Raw genomic sequence first — 23,276 nt, 5'->3', positions numbered from 1 at the left:
TCATAAAGTCTTTTTTATTGACATTCAGTCTGGAGAACAGAAGTGGTAGAGCAGGAAAAACTGTACCAAAGTAAGAGCAGCACCACTTCAGCATGTTTTTACTCAGTGTTGGTAATTTACTCACGTTTAATTATATTTTTTAATTTTGCGTTGCTTGTTGTGCATTATTGGGTATTAATTTCAGCCCACTGACAAACACCAAGATCAAGTCAATCACTTTGAAAATAAATAACATTAAAAAACGGAATAAGCAAAAATAAAACATTTCAGAAAAAATATATTTATTATCTTGTCCACAGACTTATGTCAAATCTACTGCATAGGAAGGATAAGCTATAAAATTATGCTGTTTTTTAAATAAAGCAGATAAATTGGTGACCAGTGTTTGATCAGGCTGGTTACTGATAACTACAACCTGCTGATTTAATTATTTTTACAATAATTTAAAATGTCAAAAGTACATCATCAGCTTGAGTAATTTAACTTTTTTGCAGCTGGGAAACAATTTTGTTTTGATTCAAAAGTAATGTAAATGTTAAATTACAAAGAAAAATTGTGATAAATGCTAAATAAGAGAAATTCAACTAAATAACATGAGCTTTTTATTTTTTATGATGGTTTTATTAACTGTCACTATTATTATTCTCTATTTTTGCCTGTGTTGTGTTGTGTTTATATTGATTGTACGCACAGGGACTGCAGATGAAAACTGTTATGTGAGGTGATTTTTTTCCCTTTGAAATAAATAAATAAAAACAACAACAATAAGCTTTGAAGCTCACAACACTTTAAATAAATTAAGTATTTTCACGATTTCTTTCTACTTTATGTACCAACTTAAAGCAAAGTGCTTCACTTTCTAAAACATGCTGGTTTAGCCCAGCGTCTTCTGCAGCAGAATTGTATTTCCTAATCTAATCCCTCAGATTATGGTTACAAAAAGCTAAAAACACTAAAACTAAAATGAAAGATTTTCAGGTGTGAACATTTTCACGAAGCTCAGTTTTCAGCAAAATCATAAATTTAGATGAACATTTTGTTTTTCTAATTATTGCCTTTCTGACACTTGTTTTCATGTGATTTCAGGTATTCGGCTCCCAGATTCATTGGCGCCTCCGTCTCCGTCCACAGCAGCTGAACATTATGAAGTCACCACATCGTCCACACCTCCACACACACACCACGCAGTGAAAATTCCCACCAGCGCTGTTTCTAGCGCTACTTCTGGGAGCAAATACACCACCTCATCCAAAGCACCACCTGCCCCTGATGAGCCGGCCCGCCCGGAAGCCGGAGTTACATCTGCAACTCCTGAGCCGTCCAGAACTCTGTCTGGGTCAACAGTGCCCTCTGCTGTCAGGCCAGAGGAAGTGGAGGCAACGTCCACAGTCAGAGTAACTGAAACTCCTGCTACAACTTCATCAGCTGCAACAAGATGGATGACCAGGCTGAGCTCATTCAGCCCCACCACGTCCAGAACAACCACAGGTCATTTTGACTCCTCCTCCACTAAACCTATCGACTCCCAGTACTCCCCACTCACCACCACTACGTCTGCTGGGAGGCCAACCACAATCACAACGTCTACGGTTGGTCATCCACATAAAGACGCATCCGAAAGCATGAGTTCAGCAGTTAGTCAAACAACTTTGAGTTCAGTTTCTCCCCAAGTCTCAGAAACATCTGCAGAAACATCTGCAGTAAGAGGCAGAACCACTGTCTCCAGTACAGCGACTACCTCTTCTACAAAAGCTGCACCGGTAGAGGGAATGACAACAGCACCATTTATCCTGCCAGAACTACCAACCACAAGCTCTACAACAGCTTCTCCTGTTCCCACCTCGCCTACTAAAGAAGCACAAACTGGATATTCGTCAACAGCAACAACAGAACCGTTCCAACCAGTTAGCTCTTTCACTCCCAGTAAGACACAAACTGGAACCACAGAAAGGACTTTGCACATCATTCCAACTGATCGTACAACTTCTTCGACTGTTTCTGTGTCATCTACAACAACCGTCTACCATGTTAAACCCTCTACAACTCCACTGTCTGCCTTCACTTCAGCTACTACAAGGTGGCAAACATCAACCGTAAAGAAAGTCACAGTCCCAGAATCTCCTGCATCTAAAATCGCTACAGTCTTCACAACAACAGCTTCACCCAGACCTGCTAAGATGACAGGCAGCACCGCTCCTTCTTGGTACATGTCAGCTGCCTATTCGGATAGGACTTCCTGGTCCGCTGCTGCTCCAATAACGGGGAAAACCACTTCCAGCAAACTAACTTCAAGACCCCTTGTTGTCCCAGAAACATCCACAATGTCCACAGATGTTCATTTCACCACAAAACCTTCAACAGGAATTACTACTTTGCAACAATCCCCAACCACACAGAGCACCACCCATCCTCTGTATACTGAGCGAACCTCTGAGCCTCGGTATCCCCCTCACTGGGAGGTCACCTCCACTTCCACTACCACCTACCGGCCGCCAATGGAGACAACACCTGGGCTGCCCTCTGAATCTCCCACTATGTCTGCTAAATCTGCTGAAGTTCCTCTTCTTCCAGTAACATCTAGGACAACATCTACCTCTGCAGCAACTACCACCACCACAGAAACATTGGCTCCAGAAAGTGGAGCCACAACCACCAGGAAGCTGATAACTCCACCTGTCGCCTCCTTCACCACCACCACTAGAGGACCTAGACCCTCCAGTCTTCACACCACTCTTAAGTTAATTACAGAGACTTCCCAACCAGTTACGACCAGAGTGTCAACTACAACTACAAGCATGTCTTCTCCGTCCTTGCATTTGCTCCACACAACAAGCTCTACAACAGCTCCAGAGGTATCTACGGTCCTGGAGAAGGTCACGACCCGACTGGTGTCCTCTTCAAGAGCTACACCTACCGCTGTGAGGACATCCACCCTTTCAGCAACACCCAGACTTCCTGTAACATCTAGAGTTACTTCCAGAGCCACATCGTCCGCAGTTAGGCCGATCACCGCAAGGGTCACTGTTGCAACAAGACCTTCAGCTACCACTACCAGATCAACTGTGGTTGGTTCACCGGCTACTACATCTCCAACCATTGCAACAACAGCAAGCAGGGTTGATCATGTTGCCACATCGGCAGCAATTTCCCGTTTGACTACAACAACAGCTCCAGTAGCGGTCTCTTCACCATTATCTACAGCCGCCTTCACCAGAGAGTCAACCTCAACCAAAGAAGCTGAAACAACGACGTCTCCATCCCGACCTGATGTCTTTGTCTCAACCCAGGAGCCTGGTATTCCAGTTCCAACTACAACGCTTCAAGAATCCACCACCGCCTTCCAAAAAATTCCTACAAGTCCAGGATCGACAACAGTTTCGACTTCTCCTCACACAGCGGCCGAATCAACGAGTTCTTCATTTGAGCGATTAACATCAATGTCAGAAACATCTATAAGGACGTGCACTGTAAGTTCACTAAGGGAGCGTTCACACCAACCCTGTTTAATCGACAGAACAATCCTGTTAACTAAAAGAAACCTGAAGATGTAGGTATTACTAACTTAGTGCAGTTTGCCACAACAAAGGGAAAAATAATGCAGAAAAGCCATTGAAGAATAGCTCAAAACCACTCGCATTCTTCTTTTTTCAATCTCTTTGTGTCGGCTACGCCAGTGGTCCCCAACCACCGGTCCGCGGACCAATTGGTACGGGGCCATGCAAGAAATAATGAACTACTTCCGGATCTTTTATTTTGAAAATCCTAAACCGGATTTTACCGGTTACGTCTTGCGCGTCAAAATTGAGCCAACTTGCAGCAGAATGAGTAACAAAACAACATCGGAGTACGGCGCGCGTCCCCCCCCAACAGCATCGGACTTGATACTTACCCTCCCCCCCTCCCTCCCGCAGCAAAATTGCGAAGGGCTGACCGGTCCACGCGACTAAATAGGTTGGGGACCACTGGGCTATGCTATACATAGAATTGTTACCATAGCAACTGACAACAGCGTCACTTTATGTTTTAGGATTAAGCACCAAAAAACACTCAAACATTTCCCACACTAAGAACAGAACATTCAGTCTGTGGCAGTATTATGTTTTTAGGCTTGATGTTTATTTTGCAAATATTAGTAACTGATTGCTGTGGTTGATTAGCTACCGCTGCTATTAGCTAATCTAACACTGCTGTGGTTCATTAGCTAATTTAAACACCTGCTCTACTGATGATCTGTCAGAGTTGGTGTGATGGTCGCTCTTTTTTTGTTTTTTAACTGAACTGAAAACACGGAATCCCACGTCACATCTACGTGTCAAGGTTGTTAAAGTCAAGCTAGCATAACTGTACTACTTCCCCATTTTTTTTTTCTTAATTCAACTTTTTCCTGACCTTGTTGTCTTGTTGTGGTAATGTTAACAATTGGTAACAAAGCACTGCATACCTTTTTCTTTTATATATCACGCGTACATTTAAGATTTAGTGGATTATATTCATAACTTAACAGCTAAAACCAGCAGGTTTTGCCTTCCAGCAGGGAGATGTGGGCGGGATCCTGCGCATCTGACATTTAGCGCAGGGCATTAATAGAGCGCCCCCGCAGTAGAGGAGGGGAACGGGTTTTCGATTAGTTTGGTTTGTTTGATGCAGTGCAGTGTGTCAGCAAACCACAGCAGCTGAAAATGTAACAAATGTTGCAACTTTGGTCCCCGATTGAACCGAGTCTATCAGACTAGTATTTGTGGAAACAACCTCAGACTTATGAGTTTCCTGTTCACATTTCAGGCAAAACGTTGCGACAAATGTGGAAGAATAACTCTGTTCACAAGAATATCATATTTACAAGCATGTTTTCCTGCTTGTAAACATGTTTACAGGAAAACATGCTTTCCTGTTTACAAGCATCTCTCCAATTTAAAAACAATTTTCAGCCTCCGTATGCAGAGATAGTCGACGAATGCACAAAGTACATCTGTGTCAACAACCAGCTCATCCTGTTCAATAAATCCCAGAGCTGCCCCTTCACAGCTGAGCCTCCAAACTGCGGCCTGCTTGGCTTTGCTATTCTGGTCAATGGAGACAAGTGCTGCCCGAAATGGGATTGCCCATGTAAGGAAACACAGAAATATCCAGAGTTTTTGACCATTTCTTGTTCAGAAGTGTGCTTCGGCAGGAGTTCCCCTGATATTTTGTTGCTTTATGTCGTAGGTCGCTGCTCGATGTTCCCCGATCTCAATGTGATCACTTTTGATGGGGACAGCTTTGCCGTTTTCAAAGCTGCCTCGTACATCGTTGCCCAGCTTCCCAACGAGACCCTCAGTGTCCTGATTCAGGAATGTCCGGTGAACTCTGAGCGAGCGGTGAGCGCCATCATCTCATAAATCCAGGCAGCAGGTGTTGATGCTCAATTCTGATTTTGTGGCTGGAATCCGGTTGATTGTTCATACTACTAATTAGACTCAACAATCAGATGTCAACAATTTATGATCCCCAAGCAAAGAACGTTGATGTTGCACAGTAGTAGTAATAATGGACGCTGCTTTTTTACACTGCCAAAACAAAACCGTAACAAGAAATTTTTCTAGTTTATAGTCCAAATATCTTAGCACTCCTGAAATAAGACAAACTAACTTACTAAGTAACTTTTCTTAACCATATAGGAGCTTGCTTTATGTAAATAATTATTTAATATTGATGAAAAAGTTCTAGTTCTATTGGCAGATTATTTCACTTTTAACAAAACATTTTTCCCATTTTACACCTAAAATAATCTGTCAGTGAAACTAGAACTTTTTATCTATATTGAAGAATTATTTAGTTAAAACAAGCCCCTTTTTCTTGCAGAAAAGTTACTTGTAAGTTAGTTTTGTTTTATTTCAAGTGTAGTGAGATATTTGCAGTAGAAACTAAACCAAAAATACTTGGTAAAATTTGGTGTTTTTACAGTGTTTTAAAGTTTTTAAAGTCTATTGATCAATGAGAGCTGACTGTATCAACATGAAGGAAGCTGAAAAAAAGAACAATTAACAGCAGCTTTCTGTGGAGCTTTGACTTTAATTTCTGTAGAGAAATCTGTTTGGATGAGGAGTCAGAGTCTGGAGTGTTGGGATCAGTGACAGATTTCTTTCACAAATTCATAATTATAATTTTTGGTCATTGTTTACATTCTTATTTAATGCTTTTAATGGATAAAATGTGACATGACCGTTCATTAGCACCACGTACAGAAGCGTCACAGTGGCATAAAAACTCGGATTTCTGTCATATTTCCTGCTGTGTGGATGCAGCCAAACCTCACTGATTAATATTTTCCTTATTCTTTCTAAAGCTCATCTGGAATTTCACCAACTTGTGTCTGGTTTCACTCAACATCACACACAAATCGATTCAGGTTGTCGTCGACAGACTGCAGAGGAGAGTAAGGCGCATCTTACCTTAAACTGCAACGTCCTGCATTGGGTAAATATTTAACATTTTGCACTCTTGAATCTTTAACCAGCTCTTCGTGAACTCGCGCTACGCCAAGCCTCGTTTTAAAAAGTACGGCTTTGAGATCTACGACACAGGCAACATGTACCTGATCCGCAGCCCGGCCGGGCTCAAGGTGCAGTGGTACCACAGCACCGGCATGATGGTGATCGACGCCGACGACGCAGGCAGCAAACTCCCCACCATGGGCCTCTGTGGTAAGAAGAGAAGAAGTTTCTACTTTCCCTCCAAGCAAGGAGCCATATTTTCTTGAATAGTTGTGTGAAGTACCATGGATCAGTGGCTCCCCAAGGTCGTTGAAGGTTTATCAAAGATGGCAGAACTTTGGATATGTCTGGATTTGTTCTTTTGGATCCAACCATATTGGAGCTACAGTGATATTTTCAGCCTGTAAAACTGTAATGTTTGATATTTTTCATTAAATATGAAAGAGGTGGAAGAGTACCGAAAAATTGTACTCAATGAAGAGTAAAAAGTACTGAGTTACTGATCAAATTATCAGTCATTTAATTAAAAATTACATCATCAGATGGACCAACGTATAACTTTAAGTGGAATTATTTGTATTTTAAGGACAAAATGACAATAATTCATGTAAGTAAGGAAACAAATTTTAATCACATTGCGTTTTTTTCAAAATCAGTTTCTTTGAATAAAACTTGTTAAACTTTAACAGAAACTGCAGGTGTGTGTCTGGTGAACTTTTGGTTAAAACATGTTTATTTTTCATTCAGTGAATAGAGAATCCAGAAATTTTACTCAAGTAAGAGTAGAGACACTTCATAATAAAATTACTAAAGTAAAAATAAAAAGTACAGCGCAATAAAAGTACTCAATTTAAAAAAAAAAAGAAGTTACTAATCTAAATGTAACCAGTTACTACCCAACTCTGAACCAGAACTGAAGTTTGAAGTTTATTTGCATTTGTCACATTCAGAAACATTTTGAGTTTTAATATTTTAGTATTTTAATATTTAACCCCTTCAGGTTTCTGCGATGGAGATCTGACCAACGATCTCACTCTGCCCAACGGCTCGGTTTTGGCCGTAAGCCAGGACCCGGTTCTGTTCATCGACAGCTGGCAGGTTCCCAACACCACCAGCTACGTCAGCTACAGCCGTCGGCGTGAACACAACTGCTCCACCAGCGACTGCTCACGCTGCCTGGCCATGCTGGAGGACAACGACTTCACGCCGTGCCACGCATTTGTACGTTTACTCCGAACTCCTCAACAGGTTCTGTCTGAGTTCTCGTGTTGCGTGTAGTTTGATCGTTGCTTCTTCGTCTCCAGGTGCCGCCCAGCACGTTTTGTGAGGTTTGGGTGAGAGATTCAGAGTATGTGAACAACCACTGTGTGGCTCTGGCTGCTTATGTGGCAACTTGCCATAAATTCAGTGTCTGCATCAAGTGGAGGAGGCCGGATTACTGCCGTAAGATTCCTGCTTTCATGCTTGTTCCCAAGTCCTGAAACTGTATATTTTACATACCATTTAAAGGTATGAAGATTAAAAGTGACCTATTATGTTTCCTTTAACAGGTTAGGATAGATGTATGTGTTATGAAAAATATGTTCATTACATTTTTTGCACAAAATAATTCTTAGATAATGAGAGTCAGAATGAGCTGTTTCAGGTCACTGTCACTTTAAATCCCAATAAGCTGCTGCTGGCCACGCCCCCCAACTCAATGTTTACACTATAGCTGCAAACAGCTGAGCAGGTACTCAGCCTTACATGTTTAAAAAGCATTAGTGAAGCACAACCAACAAGAATGCAGCAGGTGGTCTCTGGATGTTAAGTCCACAACATAACAAACTTCTTTTCCAGCAGCCATTGTAAAGCAAAAGAAACAACAAAACATCTTAATAAGTGTTTTTGTCTAGTTTTCTAGTGTACTTGAAATAAGAAAAAATAACTTACAAGTAACTTAGCAGCTTGTTTTAAGTAAATAATTATTTAAAAAAGCTAAAAAATACTAGTTTTATTGGCGGATAATTTCTCTTGTAACAAGACATTTTTCCCATGTTGTGAGATAATTTACCTGTGGAACTAGAACTTTTTAATCAATATTTAGAAATTATTGACTCAAAACTATCAAGCTGGGATAAATCTGAAAAAAGAAGGTAGATTATGGAACAATATTTGTCTTTCAGTGCTTTATTCCCAAGATAAATTGATGGGTGGTGCATCCTGACTTCATTTGCTGATATTTTCTTTCCCTGCAGCCTTCGTGTGTCCCGGCTCTCTGAGCTACCAGGCCTGTCTGCCGGCCTGCACGTCTCAGTCCTGTCCGAACCACGACTTTGACTCTGATCCGGACCACTGCTCTGGCCTGACGGAGGGCTGCGTCTGCCCCGAGGGAACGCTGCTTCACCGGCCGTACTCGGCTCTCTGCGTCAGCCCTGAGAAGTGCTGTAAGGACACAACTTTACCTCTTCCATCTGACACTCAGGATTAGAAACATCAGCAAATGTACAAAAATAAACTGCAAATACACTGCAAAACACCCAATCTTACCAAGTGGTGTCTAGTTTCTAGTGCAAATATCTTAATACAATTAAAAAAGAAGCAGTAACTTTTCAGCAAATTATAAGAGTTTGTTTTAAGTAAAGAAATTCCTTAATAATGATGAAAAAGTTCTAATCAATCAACTTTATTTATGCCATTAGGAAGATCTGGGTACAGTGACCTGAGTCAGCTTTACACTTTACATCCTCACAACAATAAAAAAGAATATAACTTTATTCAAAACAGCCTGTTTCTCAATACTTTGAAATATTAAAAACTATAAAACAGTAAAAGAATAAACACACCAGTTCCACTGGCAGATTATTTCACAGACAAGACATTTTCACCCTGATATAAGTTAAATAATCTGCCAGTGGAACTGCGACATTTTCATCAATATTAAGGATTTTTTGACTTAAAATAAGCTCCTGTATGTCACTGAAAAGTTACTTGTAAGTTAGTTTTGTCTTAATTCAAGTGTAATAAGATATTTGGACTAGAAGCCTGACAAAAATACTTGATAAGATGTTGTGTTTTTGCAGTGTAGCTGGTGCCCAAACCAATTATAAACACAAGTGAGTGTTTTTGCTTCTTCTGTGGTGAAGTATTTAGTGTTTTTGTAGTGCTAAGTTAAATTAAAGCTAAATTAAAATGGGTCAGGCTTTAGTATTGCATGTTATTTGTGACAAATGACTCCTATAAATGGATTTAAATCAGTTAAAGTCTCTTTATTTTGTGTGAAGTTGTTTCCTGTTGGGGTTCTATGTGATCCAGGCTTTTATTTCTTCTGTTTGTCTGCAGCCTGCACCGACAGCGGCGGCGTTCCTCGGTCGCCCGGCGAGGTGTGGAAGGCCTCGCAGGACGGCTGCTGCATGTACCGCTGCGACAACGACACCATCATTCCCGTGGAGTACGACTGCTCCAGCGCGCCGGCGCCGGTTTGCCACCGAACCGGGGAGATGATCATCAGCATGTCTGACGACACGAGCTGCTGTCCTCACAAAGTCTGCGGTGAGCCAACGAAACGCTCGTTCAGGTCGCTTTGATCACTAAAAGAACCAAGAAACACTGACATGATGCTGTGATTTGACATGTACTGCAGTTTGTAACCAGAGTCTGTGCGATCGCTTCCCTCCTGAGTGTAAATATGGGGAAAAGCTGGTGTCGTACTACAGACCAGAGTCCTGCTGTCCGGACTACGTCTGTGGTGAGTTTCCTTTTTTACCGATGTAGATAGAAATGACCTGTTAATTTTTCTGCCAAAAACTCAGATATTTTGAGACTAATTTTAAACAAAGGGAAGGTTATGTGCAACAATTTCACATTTTTTGTTACACCATATTACTAAAAACTAAAGTAAAAAAAAAGAAGCAGCTTTTTGAAAAGATGCCGCAAAATCAGTAATTTTAGACCGCAGGAGTCAAAAAAAACCATTAAAATATTATTCTCCTTTCCAGCCTCTCTGTCTTTGTGTTTGTTTACCCTTCAGGTTAGTTGTAGCCTCTATAGGAATGATAAAATTATCTCTAAAATAAGCGCCGGTGGTAAATGAAGATGATTCAAAACACAAATTGTACTATAATGGTGGCCACTGTAAATAAATAAGTAAAAAAAAGTAAATTTGTGCCAATATTTTTTTTAGATTAATCTCAGAAATTATCTTGAAAAAAATAAGGGGCTTTCTGAGCTGCAAAAGTTGAAAATTAGCAAGAAGAACTTAAATATTTAGATTATAATCTTACAATTTCTCTAGAAAAAGCATGGACATTTTTGGTTTCAAAAGTTCAATTTTTTTTACTTTTGAAACTCAAAAATGTATTTATTTTTTCTATAACATTCCTGACTTTTTCTAGGAAATGTTTGATTTTGCATAAACAAGCGCCTGCAAATCTCTATAAATTAAAATACAAATATCAACTACGGGAAGGAAATTTGTTGTAATTTTATTTCTGTGTCAAGTTTTTAAAAGAAAGGAAAAAGATAAAGTTACTTGTAAGTTAGTTTTGTCTGATTTCAGATATTTGCACTAGAAACTAAACCAAAAATTACTGGTAATATTTTGCATTTTTGCAGTGCAGTGTGAATTCTGTTATTTCTGGTGAAAAACAAATTATTTCTGTGAAAACACTGGAATTTAAAGAGATGCACTTTCTTTATGGCTTTACTGCAGATGTAAATGTACAGAAGCGCTGACTCACTGCAACTGTTTCTGACCTTCTTTGTGTTTTTGTTTTCCAGAGTGCGATCCTGAGCGTTGTGAGTCCGAGCTTCCCGCCTGCAGAGACGACCAGACGCTGGTCGCCACCAGAGCCGAAGGCAGCTGCTGTCTGGCCCACATCTGCAGTCAGTCCAGCCTCCGTTTCTGATTATTCCTCCACCGAATCCTCATTTTGTTGATTCTGGGTGGGTTTTCCTCCTGCAGTGTGCTCTTCCTGTGCGGAGAGGCCTCCTTCCTGCCGGGACGGCGACGTGCTGAGCGTCGACAGCAACAGCACGGATCGATGCTGCCCGTCCTACCAGTGCGGTGAGGAAACACACATTCGCTCCCTGACCTTAAAATTACCTAAATTATTTCAAACAGACAAGAAAGTAAGAACAGGAAAAATATTTTTTTTATAAAATGCAATTTTACATAATTAGTTTGAAACGGAGCAGGTAGAAGATACAAGATGTCTTTCTCATACTTACAAACATTTAAATCACACCAGATAAACTCACATTGAAATTATTCCCACATTGAATAAACTACGCATTCTCATCCTTAAATGTACAATTATTTATACATTTTTAATATCAGCAATAGCATTTTTGGTCTCTGATGCACCCATACTGTACAACATGTTTCCCAATAAGCTCCTTTTAAGCAGTTTTTTAAGCTGAATCATAAAACTAAAATAAATTTGCTGAATAAATATTTTTTTTAATCTAATTTTTAATAAAATGTTTTTGTGCTAGGATGAAGTGTTATTTTTTTATTAGTTTATTTAAAAAAAAAACTGCAATGGAAAAAAAAATTCCCATCAAAAGTGATAAATGGATGTTGCTACTGGTGGAAACGACAAAGAAGACAACAGGAAGTAGTAGGAGGATGATGTTTTTTACTGATTTATCACGTGAATAAACTTACTCATGTGTGACTTTAATTCTGTTTCTTATTTAACTGCAAATTTTTGTTTTTTTGACATTAATGAAATTCAGTCAGTTTCTCTAACAAAGTGGACAAAAATAAATCCAAACAAACCCAAATATAGTAACTAAGCCTGGAAAGAAAGTGGGAACCAGGACTGCAGGTAACAGTTATTTTAGTAATAAATTTTTCTGAAGATTAATCGATTAATCATATAAAACATTTGCCACATTCTGCAGACTTTCCATTTAACCACGTAAGCCTTTTTTTATACAATATTATATATACACAAAAAGATGCAAGCGAAAAATGATTCAATTGCTTTTTAAATAAGAAAATAAAGATTTTATTGCCTAAATTGCAACAACATTCCTTTAATAAATGCATCAGCAGCTAAAAAAAGTTTGACCTTTCTGCCCGACTTAACATCAATATAGTGCTGAGATGATTTGCTGATTATTTATTGGATAATCAAATTAATAATTGGAGAGAAAAAGGTGCTTAATATTAGATTTTTTTGTTTGCTTTTTACATAATTTGAAGGAGGTGAAAATAAAAGTGTTGCTTGAGGAGTTCTGAACATTTACAAAGTTTTTTTTATCTTAAAGGCAAAATTTACATATTTTTTGTACAGTTTTGACTTAATTACTGGTCTGTTTATGTTGTTATTTCAGCAAATGGCATGTTTTAGAATCTGTGTACCCCAGTTAGTAATGAATCAATTGCTAAATTAGTTGATGGTTATCTCAATAATCGATTAGTCATGATTAATCTGATTATTTGTTTCAGCCCTGAAGGAAACCATACAGTTTATTGAGACTGTGTAGAAATACATTCTAGGACACATAAAAACAGCAGCTTCCTTTTGTATTTTTGGATAAATTTGTGAAACTTTCTGAGTAGTACTCTGCGTGTGTGTGTGTGTGTGTGTGTGTGTGTGTGTATGTATGCGGGCGTGTGTGTGTGTGTGTGCGCGCAGTGTGTGAGCCCTACAGGTGTCCTCAGCTGAGCTGTCCTGTAGGGATGTCAGTCGTGTCCGTTTCCAGTCCAAATCTCTGCTGTCCCAACCAAACATGCGGTATGATTCCCAACACGATCAGCTTCAGCGTTAAAATAAGAACCTAAATAATTTTTATTCCTCATGTTTCTGTTTACAGTCTGCAGCTGCGAAAAGATCGTCTCTCCTAAATGTAGCCTGGTAAGTAAGTTCTGCCTGTGAGAAATAATATTCTGTTTTTACAGTAATCAGAATGAAAGGTCGGATCTCTCTGTGTGCTCTGTTCAGGGAGAAGCTGCACAGCTTGACCGGGCCTTCCTGTCCGACCCACAGAACCAGTGCTCCTGCAAGAGATACAAGTGTGGTGAGTTCTGCTCAGATTAAACACTGAGGCTGTGATTCTACACACCAAACACCGGTTACCCTGTCTGATTCCAGTAACAGGTTAGGATAGATCTATGGGCGAAACCAAACTTTTAATTACATTATTTGCACAAAATAATTCTTAGATAATCAGATTTTAGTCTGCCCAGTTCTGTGCGGTGGCAGTGAAGTGCAAAACACATCAACAAATCACTAAACACAACTACAAATCGAAAAATTCAACGTTTCCATTCGCGCCTGAAAATGCCTGCAAACAGACGCTCAATTATACAACTGTACATCTTTGAAAAGCAGAAGTGGAGCCTCCTGCATAAACAACAAGAATGCAGAAAGTGGTTTCTAGATGGTGAGTCACCACAAAACACTTGTCTTCTCCAGCAGCCATTGTACAGGGCATGCAGCGGTAAAACCAGCTGACCAAACGTGCTGGAGCTCAGCTTTAATTCAGTTTTAAAAAACTGAATTCATTTTATTAGAGTTTATTTATCCTCACATAAAATGCACTTTTAATGACAGCACATTTGAATTCATTTTATTGCAGTTAAATTAAATTATAATTTTTTTTAATAGAATAAAATTAAATTCTGCTATCCAGTTTACTGCAGTTAGAATCATAGTTGAATAAAATAAAACAACATTTTGGTAAATAGAATGAAAATCTATTCTAATTCACTCGATTCCAATTTAATACTTCAGTTTAATTTAATGCAACCAGTTACTTATTCTGGGTTTTTTTAATAATAGTTTTATCAGCTATTTTTGCCAGTGTTATAGCATTTGATCAGCTTTTGCACATCTACACGTAAAACGTGGCCCGTGTGTGTATGTGTGTGTGTGTGTGTTCAGTGCGCGAAGCCGTGTGTGTGTTCGGCGAGCGCGGACTGCTGCGGCCGGGTCAGACGCTCGTCGAGCACGGAGACGACGGTTTGTGTTACAGTCGCCACTGCAGCCAGGTTCTGGACCCGGCGAGTGGATTTTACCTGCTGCGGATTTCCACGGTCAACTGCTCCGCCCACTGCCACCCGGTGAGACGTCATCAATAACGGAAATTTATTACTTTGTCTGGATGCATCCAAGTGTCACAACACAAAGTTATACATTTGTTATTAATGTTTTAAAGGCTTTGGCAGCTTTTTTAGATTGAATTTTTAGCATCAAGCGGTTTGTAGTGAATCTTTGCTTTAAACCAATAATTCCTTAATATTGATGGAAAAGGTCTAGTTCCATTTGAAGATTATTTCACTGATGACGACATTTTTCTCATAAGTGAAATAATCTGCCAGTGAAACTGGAACCTTTTCATCAATATTAATTATTAGAAGCGCCTATATTTTGGTTAAAAGTTACTAGTCAGTTAGTTTTTCTTATTGCAAGTGTAATTAGATATTTTCACTAACATCTAGACCAGAAATATTAAGTAAGATTTTGTGTTTTTGCAGTGTATGATCTGCAGAAAAGTCATAGAAGAGTCTCTATCAGTCAATGTCAAGATGGAGTCTTCTAATTTTAGAAAAATGTAAGCAAAGCAGTCAACAACAATTTCTAAAACAGAATAAACAATAAACATGTTTAACATTTCTAAAAGCCTTAAAGGATATTGCCAATAACATTTTATTAGATTGCAATATCTGCAGTGTAACATTTCTCATAACTTTAAAGATATTGGCAGTAAAATTTTACTTGCTGATGTTTTGTAAATGTTTTTATTTGTTAGCAGTAACAGAAACTTTATGTTTACAATAATGCAGTGTATATCCACTATTTTTCCTGACTTTTCTTTCCTTGATTGCAAGGAATGTCTTGAAATTTTGACTTTAGCACCAAAATATGAGATCCTACTTGGGTGGGCAGGTTTGTGGGCATAGAAGCAACAAAACAACGAGAATTTAGGGCAGAAAGCTGAATTTTCTTTGGATATTTTGGAATACATGTTTACTCAGTGAAATTGAGTCACTATATGAAATGTCTACTGGCTAACTTAAAGCCAAAACCAAACCGTATCTGAGAAACGGAAAGGACCAAAGACTCATTCCTGAGGCACACCAAGAACTCATCGGCTGTATAACTGAGGGAGTCAGAGAAAGTTGTGTTTCTTGGGTTTAATTATCCTGAATTCTTGTGTTTTAGAATCAGATCTATGTTCCTCCTAAAGACCAGTCAACCTGCTGCGGCGAATGTAAAAACATCTCCTGCATCTATCAACACGAGAACGGGACGGTAGGCCTCTATAAGGTAGGAAAACATCATTTTTTATTATACTAGCCATTGATTACATATTATAAGTTTCTGAATAGTTTTTATTGTGTGCGTGTCGGTACATTTCAATTTAAATATTGTGAAAAATTGAACGTTTCTTGTACCTCATTTTGCACAGAAACTCATAAATTACACATGGAGTGAAATATTACAACCCTATATTTCTTTTAACTTTGATTAAACTTTTAAACAATAATCAATTTTTTAAGATATTTTAAATTCTTTTTAAAAAAGGGAAACTAGAAAAGCAGTTTAGCATCAGTGTAGGATGTGTAAGTAAGGAGGTGGGCAGAAATTGTACTTAAATAAAAGTAGCACTAGTTCAACATGTTTTACTCAAGTAAAAGTAAAAAGTACAGCATAGTAAAAATACTCCTGAAAGTATTTTTTTAATATAGTAACTCAAGTAAATGTAACTGAGTAAATGTAACTAGTTACTACCCACCTCTGCATATATCAATAATAATTTTAGAGATTATGTGATTCAATGATGTTAGTCAGCAGTTTGCTGTGCATCCAGCGTTAGCTGCAGTTAGCTTCCTGTAAATTAAAACTAATTGTGTAACGTTGTTAAACGTTTGAGGTTAACTTGATGATGATGATGATGATGATGTTTTCAGCCTGGAAGGTCCTGGGTGTCAAACTGCAAGAAGTTCGACTGCTCCGACACTTCATTCGGACCGACCCTCATCTCCTACTCTTACAGCTGCCCCCCCTTCAATGAGACAGAGTGCATGAAGGTCAGCATGATGCAGAAACACACAGCTAATAAAACTGGACCTGCTAGCAGCTAGCTGGTAGCTAACAGGTGCAGGTTTATTAGCTGAACTAAATAAGTCAATGATGAAGTAAGAAAATAACTAAAAAGTAAATATCTATGTGAGTATGTGAGCAGCTTACAGAAGCAGCTAATTATATAAGTACTTAACTAAATAGATAAGAATGTAGGTACTTAAATAGAAACACGGTAAAGTAATTAAGTAACTTAGTAAATAGGTAAGTGAATAACTAAGCAAATAGCTAAGCAGCAAACTCAGGAGCAACTACATAACAAGGTAAGTAAATGACTAAATAAGTAAAAAAACAATTAAACTAAGAAGTAACTAACTAGTAAATCAGTAAATAATGAACTAAGAAACAAGTGAGATAGTTAACTAAGTAAATTAGTAAGTTTTAGTTAATAAAACTTACTAATTAGCTAAGTTAGTAAATACATAAGCAAATAACTAAATACTACATGTGAAAAAACATGTGCAACCCATGTTTATCACATATATAACATGTCATGCACATTTATGTGATACTCATGTTTTAAATGATACACATGTAAAATCAGACACAAATAAAACGTGTATCATATTAATGTCATAATGTGTAAATATGTAACTTGTGAAAACTCGGGAGCTGTGTAATTTTTTTTTTTTACCATGATTGATGATTCCAAATCATTCATGTCATTCAGTTTTTGTAACGTGGGATGAATATGAGGCCTAACAGAAAATCGTTTCAGTCTTTTCATACAGACTAAAAATAACGAGATCTGTTTTAATCTGGAAGTATTGAAGATGTTTTTACTGACGCACTGAAACTTTAAAGCTCTTGATCTGCAGAGGTCAGATAACTTTAGAGCCGCTGCTGTAGAAAAGCTTCACTGTGGTAAACGGATGGTAATATGTTCACCTGCTTGCTGACTCTCGTCTCCTCTCAGATCGGAGGAACCGTCGTTAGTTACATGGACGGATGCTGCAAGACGTGTGAGTATCTGATCTGAGCGTAGCAGCAGTTTGTAGTTAGCGTAGCGCTGTAGGCTGCAGCTGACACTGAACCTGCCGTTCAGCTCGTCTACAACACATTTGCACTTCAGTTAAACCCAAAAACCTCACCTGGATTGGCTCACACCTGGATCCCAGCTGCTGTTTTCAGATGTCTGTCTGCTGCTAGTTCAGATTTCCACGCTTCTCAGTGAGTTTTGGTAAAACCCGTCACTGAGAAGCGTCTGATGACGTTGAAGTGGGTTTGTGGTTTGTGTGCTTCACCTTACCATCATGTACCGATCCCACCAGGTACTGGATTTCATCTGTTCCCTTTCCCAGATAGCCAAATGACTCCCACAGCTAACACAAACTGTGAACAAGGTACCACAACAACAAGGCTTCTTAGTGCCATTGTTGATATTCAACAATGTACTCCCTTTAAAAGAAAAAAAAAAGATAAGAAAAGATACAAGAGAACCCAAAAAGTGCAACTGCAACCTACAGAACCGTCCTCTCATCTGTCACTTCATTTCGTTAGGCGAATTTATCCAACATCTACTCTTCAGAAAACCATTCAACTGTGGATTAAATTTCTTAAAGTGATAGTTTACTTGAAATGAACTCACACTTGAGAGGACACAAACGTGTAGCATCAAGCACCTAAAAGATGAGCTCCCTCCCCATTAGCACTGTCTGGGCAGTGCATTGTTGATTGCCAACAATGTACTGTTGGTGGTGGCCTGTAGACGTCTGCATGTTTCCGTAGAGGCAGAGTTTGGGTGTTTGGGTTCTTTTCAGGCAAACTTAAACATTTTTCATACCCAACTTGTCACATACAAGTTTGTAATCAGTTCCTTTCAAAACATAAGATGCAGCTCTGCATCTTACAGACTATTTTTATTAGTAACTATTGTTGGTATTTATGGTTTTATCACCTCTTATTTTCCAGTAACTCTTATACAAGCATATACACAGATCCATTCCTATCCCAGTTCACAGTTTACATCTTATTATTTGTGCAGTCCTTCATTTTAAACATGTTTAGTTCCAACTCTGGGACAAGCCATCTTAGACTACTGACCTAAAGGAAAAAACAAATAGAAATACATTTCCCTCAGATAAACATTAAGCTAATAGTCAGTAACTCTGTCAATGATCATGCAGATCCACATTACAATTACAATAACTGTAATAGAAATAAGTTATCTCCACTTTATATCACAAATGTTTTATTTGTTTCTGTTTTGTTTTCTATTAAAATTACTTGGTTTAGTTTAATATTCATTTTTTGTGATCTGCTGCTTCACAAAGCAACAGGGTTTCAATTTATGGCTTAAATTAAAAATTACACATATAGTGGCATTTTGTACCACTTATCAGTTGTTATAAAATCTGCTACATATATCCAATATGGCTTTAAAAAGTTTTAACTTCCTAATTTAAAGCATTGAAATTGGGCCTCTGTCTCTTTAAGAAGCTCCATCATCCCAACATGGCTCCTCTATTAGCCCTTTAATGTTTCTACCAGCGTTTCACTGGGAAGTGGCTCCTCTAATGAGCTCAGCAGCTCCATCAGGTGTTTGCTAATTGTTGCTGGCTAGTCTGAAGGAGCTGAGATAAAAAGTTGATTTTATGTAACAATTCCCCTTTTAAAAACAGAAATCTAATATCCATCCACTCTCTTTGCATCATGTTTTTACCACTTCAGCTTGGTCTCAAATACTTTTGCATATAAACATCTGAAAAGTGTGCGATTAATTTGTATTCAACAAAGAAATACGGCTTTCAACCAAACTTAATTAGTGAATAAAGTCCAGCTGGGACTTGAAAACCAATTTTGAAAACATTTACATTCAAAGTTGAATAAAAACACACAAACACATTTATCTCACTGTCTGAACTCAAATCAGGACAAAACTTTCTTCTTCAGTCATACCAAATTATTTTAAACTTTTTTTTAATTATTATTTTGTTTGTAAACGTTTACATATATTTGGTGAGTATCAGGGAAAACTGTCTTTTAAACTGACAATTTGAAAATGTTTTCTGGCTTTTAGTAAATAGAAATAATTTTGGTAATTTCAACTAAGCAAAAATAAAAAAAACTTTTATTCTGATTTAACTTCAGGCAGCGAGAAAAAAATAGTTTGTCTTTTTATTCAATGTATTTAAATATCTGCATGATCTGGAGTTTTAACTGATTTATTAAAAAAATATTGAGAGAAATCCAGAGAAAAAGACAAGTAAGTATGTGACGATTTGGGAACGAAGGTGGGACATTTCTTCTGTTTTTTTTTTTTTGTCTAAGTTACGTTTCGGATCATCAAGCTAAAGTTTAATGGAAGAAAAAAACCTTTTTGAGAAACTAAAGCAGCTGTGTGTGACATTTTATTTTGAAAAACTATCTCACTTCCTGCATGTAGATAAATGTCCCCAACTCATTTGGATCAAAGTTGATAATTTTGGGCGTAACTTTACATGAATCGTGGTAATTGAAGGTTTAGTAAAGTTTAATTTATGTCAAACGCAAACAAAAAGCTTTAAAAATGATGGAAAATTGTCTGGAAGGAAAACGTCACTGAAATCCCTTCAAGCTAGAATGCCACACAAAGCATCTCTAGTTGCACATCATGTGTGGGTTGGTGTTTTTTTATTTAAATATGGACTTAATTATTGTCAAATATGATTATATTGCATCCAAATATTTAAATATTTTTTGTGGTGTAACTGCATGACAGATCAGTTCTACTTCTGAAAATTTTTCTTCTTTTTTCCTCCAATCTGACTTTGAAACTGATGTTGCACTATCAAGCATTCCATTTCCCTTTTTCTTACCCATAATCCTCCTCTCCTGAGTTATTTAATGTGAGGATTTAACTTCTGATTTAATTTTAATCTTTATTGCAACAGATTTATTGTTCGGTTTGACTTTGAACAGGTAAAGAAGACGGGAAGTCATGTCAGAAAGTGACAGTGAGGATGACGATCAGGAAGAACGACTGCCGCAGCAACCGGCCGGTGAGGATCTGCTGCTTTAGTCCAACAGGCTAACCGGCTAACTGACTAACCGGCTAACAGGCTAACTGGCTAACTGACTAACCGGCTAACAGGCTAACTGGCTAACTGACTAACGCTACGTTCACACAGGAAATACGACCAAAAATAACTGTTTTGTTGCCGTCTGAACGACCCGACTCCGACCTTTTGACCCTAAAAAATATGATTTCTGCCACTTCAATATGTGGATCTTACAGTTTTCCCTCAGGAAAATCCACCCATCCATCCATCCATCCATCCATCCATCCACCCATCCATCCATCCATCCATCCACCCACCTATTTGTCCATCCAACTAATCATCTGTTATAGTTTTTCCCCATTAATTAAAGTTTTTATTTATTCCAATTAACAAAAATGTTTTCAGTTTTTATTTGTTTGTTAGTAAACTGTAAATATCTGCTCAGATTAAAATAATTGTCTGTATCCATGGCGACGTCTCCGCCTGCTTCCTGCAGGTGAACATCGTGTCCTGCGACGGGAAGTGTCCCTCCGCCAGCATCTACAACTACAACATCAACACCTACGCTCGCTTCTGTAAGTGCTGCAGGGAGACGGGGCTGCAGCGGCGCTCTGTGCAGCTCTACTGCAGCAGCAACGCAACCTGGGTCAGCTACAGCATCCAGGAGCCCACCGACTGCTCCTGCCAGTGGTCCTAGGCACAAACACTCACCTTCCGCAGCCCAGGCCTCACCTGGACCAGGCGTGTGAGGCCTAAAGGTGCTCATGGAGAGGACAGCTTGGCGTTGGGACTGTGAATAACACCACTGCAAGGTGCTGGGAGGATGCGGAAGGCGGCTTCTCTTGACAGTTCTGTGCTGATCTCAGTAAGTATGTGTAGTACCTCTGCTGGCAGGGAGGTGGAGCTGTGGAGCAGAGAAGCAGATGCAACCAGGACCCACGCAATAATAGCACTGATGTAGTGACTATTTGTCCAAAACTCAAATTCAAACATCAAAAAACTTAAGACTTAAAGGTGACCAAAAGAAAAGGTGAATCCAACTCAAATAGTCACCTGATGCACCGAGAGTTTCTGGCTTACACCGTCCAAAAAGATCCAACAAGTCAAAAATTATGTGCTTTGTTGCTTTATTCCATATTCAGGCAAAAAATCTGATTCCTGCATCTGTTCTCTGACTGATTGACTGACAGGTAAAAACCACCTGACCAGCCAGGTGCATAATGAGCCACTAAAACCTGAATATTTACACCGTGAAACACAAAACTGTCCCAAACTGTAATTAATTAACTAGTTAAGTGAATTACTAGCCAAAGACTTATTACAAAAATTAAACAAAAATTCTAATTATAAATCAACTTGAATATAAGCAAATAAAAATAATCTAAGATTTAACTGAAAATAGAGAAATAACTCCTAAAACTGGATCATTTCATGGAATTACATTCATTGTGACTACAGTTAAAACTTATTAAAGTTTCTGTAGGCTTTCAAACAACCAATTTTATTGGTGTAACTAGAACACACAGATATTTAAATATCTGATTAATGTCCTGTTGGTTCCTGCTGCTTTGCTCTGTTCCCACCTGCCTGCCTTCACATAGAGGACGTGCCAATTAGAAACATCGTTTTAAAGAGCATCCTGCCATCTCTGCCTCACTTATAATTTCATAAGAACGATGAGGAAAACAGCGTTTTTATTCAGAGAACTCCTCCCAGCTCAGTTTTGACCATCTTTCATTTTTAAATTTGACCCAAAACGTTGCGCGTTGTCTTCTGTAAATAACTACATTCAAGTGCTCTTGAAATCTTTTGCAGTGCATAAATTAGATTTGTCTCTCTCTCTCTTTTAGAAAGGCTGGCATAAAATGTATATTCTTTGATGTGGATTTTATTTTCTGTAATCAACATTAACTGACTGAAATCCAGCTGTTTGCGGAGCTCTTTATTTATTTATTGGAGTTTGCTAAAACACAGAAGTTCTGTTCTGTAAGACGCATTCGACCCAAAAAGGAGAAGAAACAGCAAGATGTTTTTTAAAAATGTTTGTGACCAACAGACTCCTGGTTAGTTTAAGTTAAAGAGGATTTGTATCAGACAGATGTACATTTGACTTTTCAATAAATCTTTTGGACACTCAGCAGCTGTGTTGTGATTGTTCAGCAGAATTTATAGAGAACGGCTTCCAGTCGGAACAAAATGTGAAATATCTTAAATGGACTTCATGACTAATCATAATTTATTTGTTTAAATCTGAAATACGTTTCAGATAGTCAGTATTAATTATAGATATCTTGAATTATAGGTTCCGTGCAACTCAATGGTAGATCTGACATCATTAATATCAGTCGGAATGTAATTAGAGATATGATTTCCTAATATGTCTAGTTATAAACTACGATGGAGCATCATAGCCACGCTAACAAACAAACAAACAAAATTAAAGAACAAATTTGTACAAGAAAGTCATAATATTGTGAGAATAGTCATAACATTTTGAAAATAAAGTATTACAAAAATAAAGTTGTAATATTCCTTTATTCTTGCAATTTTATGACTTTATTTCTTAATTTTGACTGTATTCTCATATTATCCTTTATTTCAAATTGTATTACTTTATTCTCATATTATTTCAACTCTATTCCTAATTTTATGACTGTATTCTTGTAATATGACTTTATCCCTGTAATATTGCGACTTTATTCTTGTAATTTTATGACTTTATTCTCGTAATATTACTTTATTCTTAT

At 38.1% G+C, this 23,276-nt stretch overlaps 1 protein-coding gene across 1 annotated transcript in view; it reads left to right on the top strand.

Moving 5' to 3' along the window:
• The window catches only part of LOC102231542 (otogelin), a 72,996-nt gene extending 50,377 nt beyond the window's left edge, over nt 1-22,619 (top strand). The window contains exons 33-53 of the mRNA XM_023332320.1: nt 1,087-3,467; nt 4,929-5,106; nt 5,206-5,357; nt 6,326-6,415; nt 6,497-6,683; nt 7,474-7,694; nt 7,778-7,916; nt 8,711-8,899; nt 9,795-10,004; nt 10,096-10,200; nt 11,232-11,336; nt 11,416-11,517; nt 13,100-13,198; nt 13,278-13,318; nt 13,406-13,481; nt 14,348-14,526; nt 15,629-15,733; nt 16,378-16,497; nt 17,466-17,511; nt 20,450-20,529; nt 21,026-22,619. Of these exons, the coding sequence (XP_023188088.1) occupies nt 1,087-3,467; nt 4,929-5,106; nt 5,206-5,357; nt 6,326-6,415; nt 6,497-6,683; nt 7,474-7,694; nt 7,778-7,916; nt 8,711-8,899; nt 9,795-10,004; nt 10,096-10,200; nt 11,232-11,336; nt 11,416-11,517; nt 13,100-13,198; nt 13,278-13,318; nt 13,406-13,481; nt 14,348-14,526; nt 15,629-15,733; nt 16,378-16,497; nt 17,466-17,511; nt 20,450-20,529; nt 21,026-21,226 (5,006 nt within the window). The 3' untranslated portion in view covers nt 21,227-22,619. The remainder of the gene's footprint in view (nt 1-1,086; nt 3,468-4,928; nt 5,107-5,205; nt 5,358-6,325; nt 6,416-6,496; nt 6,684-7,473; nt 7,695-7,777; nt 7,917-8,710; nt 8,900-9,794; nt 10,005-10,095; nt 10,201-11,231; nt 11,337-11,415; nt 11,518-13,099; nt 13,199-13,277; nt 13,319-13,405; nt 13,482-14,347; nt 14,527-15,628; nt 15,734-16,377; nt 16,498-17,465; nt 17,512-20,449; nt 20,530-21,025) is intronic.
• The last annotated feature ends 657 nt before the right edge of the window (nt 22,620-23,276 follow it).

The sequence above is a fragment of the Xiphophorus maculatus genome, chromosome 4 (assembly GCF_002775205.1).
Source record: "Xiphophorus maculatus strain JP 163 A chromosome 4, X_maculatus-5.0-male, whole genome shotgun sequence".
NCBI classification, from domain to species: Eukaryota; Metazoa; Chordata; class Actinopteri; order Cyprinodontiformes; family Poeciliidae; genus Xiphophorus; species Xiphophorus maculatus.
Note: the sequence above shows the minus strand (reverse complement) of the source record. Positions and strands in the feature narration are given on the sequence as shown.